General features: G+C 40.0%; 1 protein-coding gene across 4 annotated transcripts in view; it reads right to left on the bottom strand.

The window, feature by feature from the left end:
* Positions 1 to 658: 658 nt before the first annotated feature.
* Positions 659 to 15,788, bottom strand: part of EFNA5 (ephrin A5) — a 295,467-nt gene continuing 280,337 nt past the window's right edge. For 2 of the 4 annotated variants that reach the window (XM_078004020.1, XM_078004021.1), the window contains exons 4-6: positions 11,405 to 11,470; positions 10,933 to 11,013; positions 659 to 5,126 (exon numbers count right to left, since the gene is read on the bottom strand). In XM_078004020.1, coding sequence (XP_077860146.1) covers positions 5,005 to 5,126; positions 10,933 to 11,013; positions 11,405 to 11,470 — 269 coding nt within the window. In that variant the 3' untranslated portion in view covers positions 659 to 5,004. 4 annotated transcript variants of the gene reach the window in all.

Below are 15,788 nucleotides of genomic sequence, written 5' to 3' on the forward strand. Positions count from 1 at the left end.
TATAGCAATGTCATCATCAAAGACAAAAACACTCACATCACATAGATGTAAAATGGGCTTTACAGTGCCCCAAAAGGGTAGAATTGAGAAAAATCAAACAAATCTCTTATACAACCTTGTTATTTACAGATAAGGAAACTGAGTCCCAAAGATACTGTGTGACTTGCCTAAGGTCACACGGTAGTAAGTTAATTCTTCCTTGATTGTGAGAATTGAGGCTTTGGGCAGTACTGAAGTGATTATTATTACTGTTATTGTTTCTTTTCTTCTTCCAGTGTATTTGCTGGGAAAATGCTTATTTGGTCTTTTTCTTGACGGGGTGAAAAAACTACGTGCAAAGTAACAGAATATAATTTGTATTTAGCTCCTGTTGTATTTAACAGTCGTTTTAGGATGCAGGGCTTGTTATAGTGCCTATTTTAAGGCTCAAATACAGAGACTAGGCTGAAATCTCACTATTCTCTCATCAGAATAACTGGAATGCGCCCAGATACTTGGCCATTTCTAACTCTGCATTCTTTGAGCTTCCCAGGCCTTCCCTTGTGCATGTTGTATTATCTTTTCTGTCCACAAAGATTTTGAAAAATCAGCAGAGTACAAGTAGCCCCTGAAATAAAGGCGTCATTCAAGGAACAAAGAAGTAGAAGGAGGGATCCAATTAAAATGATGAAAATCTTTAATTTTTATTTAGGTATACTTGTACGGACACGTGTATATACAAATACAGATCGTATGGGTTTGTTTGTGTGTGGGTTTTTTTTTTTTTTTTTTTTTTTACATTTTCTTTAACGTTTATATAATGTCAGCATTTCAAAACAGCACTCGATGAGTAAGTGCAAAGGAACTGCAAAGCAGGGCAGTACAAGCACAGGACCACACGGAGCTGGACTTCACACCCAGACGCACACACAATGAGTGGCTTCAATGGGGTGTCAAGAGTAAGCATGGAAAGCGGATTTTGACTCATGGGTAACCTCCGACATGCCAGCATCTATTAAACTGTACAGACAATGGGAGCAAGCCCATTGTAGGGAGATTTGTCTCACATCCTAGCAGCCCTGGGGCCAATGCATGGGAAAAACTCAGTGATGCCAAACCAGACACAGACCTGACCATTCACGGCTCTGAAGGGAAATAAAATGTGGGAGGAAGGCGAGAGACAAAAAAATAAACTAAACATATAAAGTAAAAGGGGGGTGGTGTAGGCAAACGGGGGTGTTGGTGGAGGTGGTTTTCAAAAGAAAAGTCAGTGACCACAACTCTGAGAGTATTAATGGAAAGGAGGAGTTGAAAACTGTTTTTCTAATTATTTGAAACTAATACAAATGGCTGCTGCCGTTGCTAAGGCACCGGAGAAAAACAGAGTCCCTGAAAATCCACAGGTACTGTGTGACTCTTCCTTTCACAACGACATGGAGAGGGAAACAGCCCCATTGAACCTTCCTACACTGATTGGTTTGCAACCATTTCCATGAGCGAGCTGCACGTGATATCGATAAAGACTCTTCCTGGGAAAAAATAAAACAGTCCATGAAAACAATCACACACAGAAAACCAAACCAAACCAAAGTACAGAACCATTTCTAAATTCCCTATCCTTTTCAAACCAACATGCTGGTGGAGAAGGGAGGGTGGGCCACAGGGCTCCAACATCAGACCTTGAAAACACTGAGGACAAAATATTGATCAAAAAAGTCATGTTGTTCCAGGTCCCGAGATGATGGAGTCATAAGATTGGGTGGGCAATGGCCACACACGAGTCCTGTATGGAGCAGTGTCTCAGCCACTTGTGACTCTTGTTTTCAGCCACGGTACACATTGGATGTTTCAAAGCCTCAATGCATGTTTTGTATCCTGAAAGTCTATTGTTCTCACTTACAAAAGACATAAGAATCAAATTAATACTTTATTATCAAACACTATATACAACAGAGGTTGCTAATAATACAGAATTTAAAGAACGCAGTTTTTTTTTTTTTTTTTTTTAATGTTTTACTTTTCTTTCCTCTGCCACCCAAGAAAGTACAGTACAAAACAATAGTCTAAACTAACACGAACTGTTACCTGGTCTATTAAAGGATACACGGTATCCACTAAACAGACAGATCCTTATTTCCCTGCTTCATGTTGCAAAGCCCTTGGCAACCAGGGGCAAAGGTCACTGGGGTTTGACTAACTGGGGCTGAGTGGCAGCTATGACTGCCCTTTAGACTTTTGAGTTGTTTTTGAAATTAAAAGCATCTACAAAGTTGCATCAACATCCTCCTAAGCCCCCAGAGGATTGTAACAACACCACAAAAGGCCACTAACACTTTTTAAACAAAATGAAAACCGTCTGACACCAATCATCTTGAAAACTCCATGGCAAGTGCATTAGCTATGATTACGTCACTTATAAGTAGAGAAGCATACTGTCTACTGGTGTGGATAGTCTTGCTATTTTCTTTATACTTAATTTGCAGTGGCAGAATGGTGAAGTAAAGGGGTCGAATTTCACTGTGGAAAAAATGAAAGACAATGGCAGAGAGGGCCATGAGTAATTATTTCACCATTTGTTAGAGACAAATGCTAGGAAAACCACAGAAGTCACCATTTCTAAATTGAATTTAGCACTACTAACGTAGTTATGACTAACTGGAATCATTACAGAATCATTTGATTTCCTTGTGGTTATAGAACATGCAGTATTATTTTGGTTGTACTGATTCATTTTAGAAGGTATCTTTCTCCCCCTACCCAAATCCCACTGGACCAACAAGCCTGTAACTATTAATTATTTTTAAAAAAGTATTTCTGAATATTACTGAGAGTACTAAGTATATGAATAGTTAAAGGAAAAAGGAATTGAATGCCGTGAACTTTTGTTTCAGTGAAATGGTGGCTGCCTTCTGTGATAAGACTCTGCCACTCCAGAGGAGTTCCTGATGTCAGGGGGGAATAGGATTGATTGTATCTGTGAGGCTGGCAACCCCACGCACATGGTTCCATGTGAGAACAGATTCGGCAGTGACATCCACTCCAAATGGATCAGGTAAGCCCAGATTACATTTCAACATGTGTACAACTCTCCAGGGTGCAATACGTTTACAGCTGCCTTTCATTCACATACTTTTCTAATTCAGAACTACTCACAATTCTAAGCAAATTGCCATTCACGAAGTCTGTCCATAACGTGACCTTCTCTTTTTTTTTACATATACATCTTAAAAAACAAAGATATAAAAAATTCTTATTTTGCTGGAATGCTTTCAATTTTTCACATTTTACATGATCATCACATTTCTTACTTTGAAAGGCATGGTTTCTGTTGACATATGCAATAGCAAAAAAAAAAAAAAAAAAAAAAAAAGGTTGGATTCCTTTTCCATTGGTCTAACACTTTTCCCTGTCTAGGCTTTGGATTTAGAAGTTCATGACAGCCCCACCACCAGTAGAAACCCCGAGGCTTGCATTTCCTGGTAATCGACTGGAAATGTCCCCTGTTGGCCATGCTAAGATTCCTTCAACAGGGTCATCCTGCATTTATTCTCCTTCTGCCCCACCCCCACAATGAAACAAGATAGCCCCCATATTTCTAAATGTATCAAGGGATACCACTTTTTCTCACAAGTTTAAATAGGACAAGCATATATACTCACTCTCAGCATAAAGTATATCTAAATAATGTATTTTCTATTCTAGTGGATTTTTAAAAAAATATTTTGTTAAAGTCTTTGGGACTCCATCTTGTTTATCTCCCACAGATAAACACATGTTCCCCCTATGCTTTAGGCTGTGCCAGAAAGGGAAAGAATATAAAATCAACACTTGAATTTTTTTACTCCAAACTTTGGAATTTTATTTCCAAATTTCCCTTTAGCCCTCCCAAGTCGTGCTGACTGACTCTCCTGGTGACAGGGGTTTGTGTCCGAGCCCCTGCAGTCATGGAGTGTGGAGCAAAACGTGGGTACTAGGGTGGGAGGCGGGGAAAGGCCACAGCACACTGGCGCTCCAGCAAAGCCAAATCATGTCTCCTCTGGCCACTGCGGTCCTCTCCTTGGTATACATCATCCCCCAGAGGAGCATCCAAAGCTATTCCACTATGCACTCATCAACCCTGGCTTGTCAGCCTTGGGGAAGGTCACTTTATTCATAAAAATGCCTCTTTGAGTTTCTAAAAAAAAAACAAAGTTGTAGCACCATGGTGATCTGTATTCAAAGAAAAAATATCTGGTGTGCACTGCCCAGTCACCAAAAAAATTAGAGGCACTCACACATACACACCCCCAGCAAACCTGTAGTTTTCTCTGTTTTCACACCTGCTCTGTATTAGCATTCCACACCCAACCTGCCTCCTAGAAAAAAAAAAGGCTTCTTTTAGAGAGCACAAGTTTTGCTGTCAAGAATGCTTTAAGACAGTCATATTAAAAAAAAACCCAGTGTCTCAACCTTTTAGAAGCCAGTTCATTTATACACTCCTATAGGAAATGGTGTAATATTATATCTATTCTTAATACCTCCCCTCTGGACCTGACATGGTGACATGATGCCCTGCGCGATCATCTTACAGTTCTGAATGAGAAGGCATAAATATTGTATAGGACAGCAAAACCCTCCCGGGCCTAGCCAGCGCTGGCTGCATCTGCCACTACTCTTCCTTGTCCATAGACCGCTGACACAGTGCGCTACCGGAGGTGAGTTCTTAGAGGAGAATGCACAGGAGCTGACGAACCACTGGTGTCACTACGACAATTTGGCATTTTCATCTGGAGTCCATTTAATTTGGGAGGGGCGAGAGAAGTCAGGGGCCAGGGCTGGGGGTGGGGGGGGGTGAGGGAGGCAGGAACAAGTTTAGGCCCCCAGCCCCAAGTTGTTGCTTAGAATTCAGGCTGAAAGAAAGAAAACAAAAATCTGACATCTGCCAAAACCCAATAACAAGTCCCTTCTTAGGATGAGCAGTTAGGTGGATCTCTGGTGTTCCAAGACCCTGATGTTTTCTGTGACAAGTGACGGGAGGAGACTGTGCTATAATGTCAAAAGCATCGCCAGGAGGAACAGTAGGATTGCCAAAAGGCGGCTGGGTATCCTTGGTGTTTGTGCCGCGTTCTCGCCGCGGGATGGCTCGGCTGACTCATGTACGGTGTCATCTGTTCAAATAGAAAGCACACATTCCAATGAGATTTCACATCCTTAATAACTCTCTTGCAGCAGCCTGCTGTTAACAGACCTCGCCACCCTCTGCAAAGTAGGGTAATGAACCTTGTGCCACCATTGACTTTCATGTCTGCATAATCACTCATTATTTACAGCAAACAAAGAAGCAGCAAAGAAAATTGGACTTTCTCAGCAATATTAATACTTTCCTTAAAAATTGAAGGGAAAAATTATGCATACACTGTAACCTTTGGCACGTGAACTGCTTTGGTTAGCCAGCAGTCAGATATGCCTTGCACAAATTTCAGATATGTGAATGTACCTTTGAAACCTAAGATGTCACAAGCAGGCAACTGACATGTTGGTGGGGGTGGGGCAGAATGCACTGCCCATTTCCCTTCTTTTAGCTGTTTCATAGGATTAGTGTAGATTGCCTGGTTGTTGGATGCCTAGACGAATTTTCAAACATGAAAAACTAAATGCCAAAACAACAGCATTTTGGATAAACTATACATCATGCCTAGTAAACTTCAATAAACCTATGCCCACTAGTTTGCCTATAATTAGGTGTCAATTATGGTGCTATCTCTATTACAAACCCTGTATTTCTAAGATTAAATTACTTGAACTTGACTATTTTTATTTTTATCGGGCTGAAGCTTGGCACATAAATTATCAGCGTGGATGCAAATTTTCCTCTAAATAAAATGGATTAAGTGAGTTAAGCTTCTTTTATTTAGCTATAAAGTGTTCTATGAGGCTGCCTCTGACTTTGGATAGCCTTCCTGATCTGCATGATTAACAGGCTTAACTTCAAAATGGGAACTCTGCAGCAATTAGTACCAAAGAGAGGTTGGAGGCTTGCCTAGGAGCCATGCTCTGCTCCAGGGCTGCCTGTCTTCTTCTTTCCACCTGTCTAACATGCTTTTCTTTACTGTTAATTAAATTAAATTAATCAATGTTTTTGAGAGGTAAGGTCTTGCTCTGTTGTGCAGACTGGAGTGCAGTGGCCCAATCACAGCTCGCTGTAGTCTTGACCTCCCGGGCTCAAGCAATCCTCCTGCCTCAACCTCTCAAGTAGCTGGGACTCCAGGTGTGAACCACCATGCCTGGCTAATTTAAAACATTTTTAGAGAGACAGGGTTTTGCTTTGCCTCCCGGGCTGGTCTCAAACTCTTAGCCTCAACCAACCTCCTCCCCTGGCCTCCCAAAGCATTGGGATTATAGACAGGAGTCACCATATCTGGCCACTTGTGCTTTTAGACTAAGGATCTCTGAATAACACATTCTGGGGGGCCAATAGTGAGTCCCTGTGCAAATTTTATCTCAGCAACAGGGTAACTTCCTGTAGGTGCTCAGCAGTTGCCATCTGGGAATTGCTCAAGGGTCAGAGAGAATGGTAACAAGGCTCTAGTGGTTGTTCACAATTATATTGACCTCAAAGGACAATCCCTAAATACCCCGGATGGGGCCACCTCAAACCCCTCAACGGGTTAACTAACCATTATTTTAAACTCATTTATATTTTCCTACCACACGTGTCACAATAAGGGTGCTTTTAGTTCACTGGGTAGAATCACACTCCCTAACATTTGTCCTAAAGTAACCACTTTTCAGGTTCACAGGCTGACTTCTGCTTCAGATATGCTCGTTTGGGATGTTTCTGTCCATCACATCCATTCCCAATGAGAAAGGTCTTCTTAGTGTTGAGTCTCCTGCCCTGGAGTGCTCTTACCATCTTAGCCTTCCCTCGAATGAAAGCTGTTGCATCCCCTTGTCAAATTTGCTCCCTTTTCCTGGACCTTAGTGAATCTACATGGAGTGATTTTAGCCTAGGAGACTAGAAAAGGTTAGGAAGCAAGATGGTAAGATAAATGGATGCAGAAAAAATATATATAAAGTCCTCCACAATGTGGCCAAATACCTTCAGACTCTCCTCTATTCTCTGCTCTTTTTCAGCCTTGCAAGTGTATTAATTAAATCTGTAGTTAACAGGAAGTAGAAGTAAAGGCCCTTAATAGCCCTGAAATTAAAATCCAAATCACTTTCTTAAGAGCACCAATATGTTGTCAATCAAAACAATGGAGCACTTCAGGCTTAATTGTGAAATAACCATAAACCCTGAGGATTCCAGAGTTCATTTCATAATATCACATATTTAAATACCTGAAATTGCATCAGCTATTGGATTCCTCTCTATCTTATTTTTACTAGCATATTACCCAATCCTTCTCCTTGTATAGTTTACAAGTGTACTGTTAAAGGTACCCAGCTAGCACTTAGATCTTCGGTGTGAACCCCTTCACCACAACCCTAGTCCCTTCTATGTACACAGTGAGGGCTATCCATTATTCCAGGTCTACTCAGCACAAGACACAGGGAATAGGTCTTACAGGGTAATGGAGAGAAAGGCTTTTGTTTTTCATCTAAGTGAAGTATGAGGCTAAGTGGGCCTTTCAGTCCTTTTATCATATACAATCTTTGGAATTAACCTTTTATAAGCACCCAACGAATATATATCTTCCTGCCCCACAAAAGGAAAGTCAGTCCCATTAGGGCATCAGGATCCTTCTCTTCTTCCTGCAACACGCTGTTCCTCATTTGGGATTCCACAAAGCATCCTTTGATTAAAACAGGTTCCCAGTGTTGGGAAATTCTACAGCCCCCAAAAGTGAAATGAGAAACTGGCTGTCATTTGGGCAAATCTGAGCAATTTCAGAATTCTAAGGAGGAATTCATAGGCAAAATCTATCCCAATGAAAAGTACACCTAAATATGAGAGAATTTCTAACACTTGTAACATGGGCTTGGGAGAAGAAAATGTTCCTCTTCAGAAGCTAAATCAAGTTTTGCCTCTTGGCTACAGGATTCCACAACATGGGGGTTTCAATGGTTAATGGAGAGAACACTAGCAATATTTTGGAGCATGTTATGTGGCATATGTCTGCCCTGAGATCATCCTGCATCCCTGATGATAGGAAACTGGCAGGCAGAGTGTGCAAGCAAACAAAAAAGACAAATACATTCCAAAGACAGGTGAATTAGTACACATTGCTGAGATCATGCAGTGGAATCCTTTCAGACTTGCTGGGTTCATAAAGACTGGGTCTACACCCGGAGCTGGGGGAAGGCAAATACCCTTTCATTCAGTGGTTTGACACAGTGGGGAAGAATTGCAAGTCTGACGGGACTTTCTCTCTCTTTTTAGAGACAGAATCTTGCTCTGTCACCCAGGATGGAGTGCAGTGGCATGATCATAGCTCACTGTAGCCTCGAACTCCTGGGCTTAAGCAATCCTCCCGCCTCAGTCTCCCAAGTAGCTGAGACTACAGGCACACACACCACTTCTTTTTTTTTTTTTTGGAAAGACAAGGTCACACAGTGTTGCCCAGGTTGGTCTCAAACTCTCAGCCTCAAGCAATCCACCCATCTCAGCCTCTCAAATTGCTGAGATTATAGGTGTGAGGCACAGTGCTTCACTCCTTATTGTTTTCTTATTGCCAGGAATTGTGGCTCAACCTTGTCTCACTTTGTTAGTGAAGTTGCTCACCAGCAAGCCCTTAAAACATAGCTCTGACTGACTCAAGGAGCTTTTCCTGCATGTACACCTACGCTCTACTCCCCAGCGCACGTTTGCACACACTGAACTACATTCTGCCAAACTTTTGCAAACTTCCAGCAGTTACATGTCCATCAATTTGGGGCCATTGTGCATTTTAAATGTTCAGTGAAAAAAAAACATTGTTTCCGCAAAGACAGTGACATATGTTCATGCACGAAGGCATCTTAATATCTTGCATTGTATCGTTAGTGGAATTCAAAGGTAATTTTCCTAATGGCAGGATGGTCCTCCATGTGCCTCTTCATTACCAGAGAAAAATATGCAATCTGTCAGGTATCTAAGCAGCCTTCTATGCTGTAGACAGGCAGTGGAGATTCCCTGGGGAAAAAAAATCCATGGGAAAGAGATGCCTACATTATGTACAATGTGTATCAATAGATCATAATCCTGGGTAATTTTTTTGTTTAGAACATGCTGCTCATTCTTCTTGTGGCTTCTTAACAAAGCCAAGAGACTTAAGTCCTCTTTATGAACATACCTCTAGCAATGGTAAGAGACTACTACTTTGATACTAATATTGGAATAGGAGTCAGAAGATCTGAGTATTAACCCTGGATCTATCTAATCAGCAATGTGGCACGGGTGAGTCTCCTCAGTCACAGAAGGAAGAGTGTAGACTCTGGGGTTGTTGAGGGAGATACTGAGTAACTTGCAGATCCTCTGATGGCCCAAGTCCCCAATTGTGAGGACTCTGGTACCTTAAGAAGCCAAAGTCATGGCTCCAGATTTCCAGGACACAATTAAAATGTCTTCATGTCAGCATTCATTCCTTAAAACTTTCTAAAGCAGCTAACTGATCCCTGGGGAGCCACTAAGACCTCAGAGAGCTCATTGTACACACCTCTCATTTGCGCTCTGGGTGAGATGCCTGCCTTAGAAAAACGAGAATGCTTCAGGGAAAAAACTCTTACTCTTTCTGTCAGTTATAACGGGCAAGCTATTGTATGTCCTGAGGCACAGCATTTACTCAGGGTAAGTTTCCCTAAGGCTCATTGACTGTGCAGTCCTGGTTACAACATTGGAGGAAAAAGTGGACCTCAATGCCTGTTAGTTTCTAGGACCATAAGGAAGAGAAATTTCTACTACAAAAAGAAAAAAAAAAAAAAATCTCCATTTACATAAGGGGGCTCAAACCTCTCCATGAAGAGGAAAACATTTTATTGCCCTTAAGCTTTGAGATGATCAAGGGAGATGGGTAAGGAAACCAGTGAAGATCTGGAGCAGGTAGGGGAGAAGAGGACACCACAGAGGAAGGGAACACACAGGGCCTCCAGGCACACTCCTCCATAAGCAGTTGGCAGAGGGCGACCACACCTCCCAGTGAATCTAGTTTCATTAAATGGCCAGACTGAATTGATAACCAAATGAATAGTTTACATGTTCTCATTATCCATAGTATGCGACAGACTAAATGCCTCAATGAGTGCTTTGATGGGTTTTATTTTTCTTTAGTTATGGGAAACATTAGGAGTGTGGAAGTCAATAGTAGAAAAATTTTATTTATCCTTAAAACTTATTTTGCCTCGGTAATCAAGGATCACATTTGGCTCAACAGGCTACTGGTACATTTGTGGCAGCAAGAGATGTGTGAATTTGTGGTAGCAATGTGATTATACTTCTCTAGACCAATTACTATTGACAATAGCTAAAATAATATTTAAATAAAATAAAGTTCCTTAGGTCAGTTCAATGATGCATGTAAATTTCTAGAGAAAACTAAATATGTTGAATTAGTTTCTATTTTGTGCAATAGTCTTATTACTTTTATCTATAGATTTGGACATAAAAAATAAAATTTTATGAACATATACAATAGAAATGTTTTGTGTCTTATATGAAAACAGAACCTTTAATATTCACAGTGATTCACCAGCATGCTCTGAGGATATGGTAAAAGGCAGTGAGATTTTAGCATTCTGATGGGGCTTTTATATTAGGATACTGCATTAGCTCAAACCCATTCCAAAAAAGAAAAGTTTTATTTTATCTAACATGCATTACACAAAGATACTGGAGGAATGAGGTAGAATATAAGTCATATTAGCATCGCTAGCAATGAGCAAAAGCAGAACAACAACTATACCATGCAAACATGCAGAGAGGAAGAAAGGAAAAAAATACTGAAGCACCAGAGAAATAGATGCATTTGTTAAAAGAGATTCTCTAAGCATACTAACCTGCTGGTTCTAATGAATTTTCTACTTTGTCGTTAACATCGAAAACACGATCATGAACACCTATAGTTTTCATACAGCTATCTATAACAAAAATAGAGATAACAGCCAAATATGTTAGTGAAGACACCCTTAAACTCCCATTTCTTTCTTTTTTCTTTCTCTCCTTTTTTTCTTTTTTTATGTAAAGATTGTTTTGCAATCAATGGCATGTTCTAAATGCCAATATTGTTCCCATTTGCTCTGCATGTACAACAGTCTAAGAAACAACAAGTTAGCAACTGCTGTGTACTTAAGTAAAAGCATCATGAAGAATGAGAAAAAATATGATGAAAACTAAAATATGAATGTTGATATACAAAACAGATACCACACAAGATTTAACAGTAAAAAAAGTTTTACCGCTGTGAACCAGACCACACAATAAAGCATGCGCAGTGAAGCCACCCTCTGAAGCTCATTCTAGTGAACTTACTTGTTGGTCTCACAAAGACTTTGAGCTTTAGACAGGACCTTCTTCCATTATCTGGGATTGCAGAGGCTGTAGATAACACAGAGAGAGAGCAGGAGAGAAAGAAGAGAACAACAACACATTACTCTTCATTTTCACATACACATGATGGACAATAAATTCTTTCCTGATTTGGACAACAGGAACTTTCTCTAATTCTTCCCCCAAATTAAAACAAACAGTACTTTTCAGGTCTCACTGCTACAGAAAGGCTACTTTCATATCCTGATCTTCTCTTTTCAATACAATAAAAGAATCATGCAAGAATCTGAGTAATCTGTGAAGAAATACTTTGGATTTTTATTTCAAAGGCTCTTCCATTTAACTTGATCTGTTATCAATTTTCTCTAAATCGAGAGGATAATGTGTGAGCCCTCTGGCTTTCACAGAGCTGCTCCTCCTCTGCTGCAGGAAAAGGGGCCCAACAGAGGCATGAGGTGAAAGTGCCGGCAAAAACCAATAACAGAGAGTTACAAGGCAGACTTAAACATGACCTATTTCTGCTCGGGAAAGCAGAGCTTTGTCCGTCCTGAAAGCTTGTCTGTCAGTGCTTTTGCAGGTAATTCAATTAGAGGTTTTACTCAGAACTTGGCTCTGCATTCTATATGACTAACCCAAGCCCGGTAACTTCCATCATGCTATTATAAGTACAATATGCTATTGAGAAAGCACTATGTTGCAATGGTACATGTATTTTTTTTTTTAATTTGCCACAGAGAAGGATGGAATTAATAAAGTGGGCTTACCAAAACATGACAGCATGTTTCAAGTTATAAATCACTTGAGGAAGAAACTTTCTTCTCCTCTTCAAGATAATAAGACTGTAAACTTTCCCTACGGTTGAAAGATTATCTCCCCTCTGTACACACAGCAAAATGTCAAAGGAATTTCCAAGGGCAGTAAGGCCCTTCACAACCACATGTATTTACTAATGCATTCTAGAAATGAAAAAAATTACAGAAACGAGCGTCGCATACTTTCCTCCCTATGTGTTTGCTTCAAGTGGTTTCTTTGTTCAGAAAAAGCAGATGACATCCATCAAATCACACATGGCTTACAATTAGTTTGGCAATACCCAAAGTGACAAAGCGAGGGATCGGCATTTGGTGTGTCTTCTCTTTCCTTTATTTTTAAATTATTCCTCATGGGGAGCCCAGAACACAAAAATGCTTCTTTTGCAGGTGAGAGGATTCAATATACAAACTTGCAAACACATTTTATACAATCTCCTTATGTAATTCTAGATCCAAGTAACTCTCCTGGAGGAGAACTAAATTCACCAACTAAATAATGTCAAGTAGTATAGAGCCCCCAGTGTCCCTATTCAACACCTGTTGAAAACTACTTTAATTTTAAAACAAAAGTATAGAGAAAAAGTGTTTTTGGTCCTCCCTATCTCCCCTGGTTGCTCTGACAAGCAGTTAAGAAGTGCTAACAGCTGGCTTTGCTGTAGGCTTTCATTAAATCAAAGTCAGAAAAACTCCCTCTACTGACATTTACAGTAACTAGTGTGTTATTTAGGGCACAATATTTGCACTCTGCGGTTTGATCCAGGAAATGGTGTCCTTCCTGTGGACCTCAACTGCAAATGTGCATGTCGCAAATACAGTACACATAGGTGACTCCAATTCATTAGGAAAACCACGGGTTCTTGAGGGAGTATATGTCTTATTCATGAGAGTTAGTGTGAAAAAAGTGACACATGGATGTTCACACTGCTGTTCTATGAATTTCCGAGCTGAGATGAACTCACTTCAAGCCTCACGAACTTGATTTGCTACATGCAAATAACTGACTTTACAGATGATACTGCTAGATAAACATGGTGAAGACAAAATCAAATGCTTAATTGGTTTAGGGAGGAGCTTCTTGGATTTAGTACAGGTCTTTCAGATTTGTATATAGGAGAAATAAATCCAGGACATGAAAATTATTGTAGGGCACATGGGAATAACTAAAGAGCAAATGATAAGCCATCCAGGAAAAAACTGGAGAGTTCTCTCATGAGCTCTCAAGGAGGGACATAGTCTTAGCTAGTGGATGTGCTACATACTTCTGTAAATTAAAAGTATCGAATGTATTTGTATTTATATGACACATAAAATAAAAACCTCTCTTCCCTAACAACCTGCCCCATTACTTCCTTATTTTCTATCACCAGAAAATGTGGCTGATGCCTTGTGATACTGTTTGACTATTATACTCTAATCCTTAGAAAAATTTATGAACAAGGAATATTAGCATACAATGTGATATGTGAGTACACAACACAGATTGCACGCCATGGATTGACTCTGTCATCACTGCATCACTGGCCTGAGCTCAAGGAGTAAACTCCTAACCCTTCAAGACAACCTGAGAAGTGTGCCTTACTAGCTCAGTATAACTTGGGTTTCTTATTTAACACCTTGGAAAACAAACAAAAAATCCAAAAAGATGAAAACTTTTTCCATATAGTATCAAAACTCTATTTTTTAAATGTAAGGTTTAATAAAGTGAGAGTGTGGTTTTCCTCTATGTTATGCTCAAGGTTCTTTCACCACACACTTCCTGGCTGACAAAGGATACCTTTATACCAACTTAAATATACAGATGATTAATTTTTAGTACTATTTGAAGATATAAGTGCATTACTAATCACAATAAGCAAAAGGCAGAGGACTGAGCACTAAAAACAAAACATAACAGAGGAATTGAAACATATAATATTCCCACTACTAAACTTATAAAGAAAATCTCAGGATCAATTTATGAGCAATAGATAGAGCAGAGGATGGAAATGAGGGAGTAAAATCTTAAAACACGCCTTGTTTTTGTCAGGAGGTAGGTAGTATTAATCCTTAGGGCTCTAGAGATACATCACTTTGTCTTAGTTAAAAGCCAACTTTATCTTAGTTAAAAGCAAATATGTAAGCATTTTATACATAAATTATATACATAAATATATATAAATTTATATACATAAATTATATTCACTATATATAACTTCTTGTGCTGCTTTCCTTAGAAAATGAATAGTCGATGTTGAAAGTTGATAGTGAATAATTATAAAAATCCATTACATATTACTGCAGCTTCATCTACCATTTCAAATGCTTTTAAAATGCCTACTATGGGCTGGGTGCAGTGGTTCATGCATACAATCCTAACACTGTGGGAGGCCAAGGTGGATGGATCACTTAAGGCCAGGAGATCGAGACCAGCCTGGCCAACTTGGCAAAACCCTGTCTCTATTAAAAATGCAAAAATTAGCCGGGCATAGGGGCACACACTTGTAATCCCAGCTACTCGGGAGGCTGAGGCATGAGAATTGCTTGAGTCCAGGAGGCGGAGGTTGCAGTGAGCTGAGATTGAGCTACTGTACTCCAACCCAGCAACAGAGCTAGACTCTGTATCAAAAATAAATAAATAAAATAAAATGCCTACTATGGATCAGCTTCTTTATTAGGTGCTGTGCATGTGAAGAGATATAAGATTTCAAACTGTCCCTGCCTTTGTGTTGTGCTTCTTCAAGCTGGGACATAAATATGAACCACAGTTCAGGGTACCCTGGAGGGATCCATGTGATAGCTGAGGTTCACATGAAGAGCCAGTGCAGCTCTGGGCAGGAAGCAAGAGTGTGTACCAGACATGGTTATCAGAGGCTTCACAGGTCCTCCAGAAGCTAACCAGCAGCAACTGGGACAGAAGACATTTTATCCCTAAATTTCCAAATCGGAGCTTTGGCAACCAAAAAGAGGCAGTGACTTGCAAACAGGTGAAAAAAATCTAGATCTGAAATCTTCCTCTAAAGATACGCGGATTTTCTAATAGGATTTTTCAACTTAAAATGAGAAATGTCTTAAACAGCCGCCGCATAATCCAAATTCACATCCATTTACTCAGTTTACTCCTTAAAGTGTATACTGGAGTCAGGAAGCTGGGAATAGGGATATGGGGACAATTAAAACAAGCATTATCTTAATAGCAACTTTATAAATCAATCCATAGAGTCCCTTCCCCCGAATGAGCTGCAAAGTACCAATCAAAACCTTGTAACACATAATGAAATACAAGCTGGAGACTCTCTGGTTCTCTGTGTTTAGAGTACCTCGCTAATAAGGCCGTGAGGGCCCCTTACTTTTACTCTGTTCCATGACCTCAGACAGGGGCTCTAACTTTAGCCTTCCCAAAAATCTTGGTCTCCTGGGGCTCAGGTGAGTGTGACTCAGCACTTAGCCAATTTGGTATAGAAAAGTGACCATATTCAGTGCCCCAAATCAGCACTTCTAAAAGTTATATGCAAATATATGTAACATTCACACCACAATTCATCATAGGTCTATCCTTCAGACAGAGTAGAGAACAC

This window comes from Macaca mulatta, chromosome 6 (genome assembly GCF_049350105.2).
Source record: "Macaca mulatta isolate MMU2019108-1 chromosome 6, T2T-MMU8v2.0, whole genome shotgun sequence".
Taxonomy (NCBI): Eukaryota; Metazoa; Chordata; class Mammalia; order Primates; family Cercopithecidae; genus Macaca; species Macaca mulatta.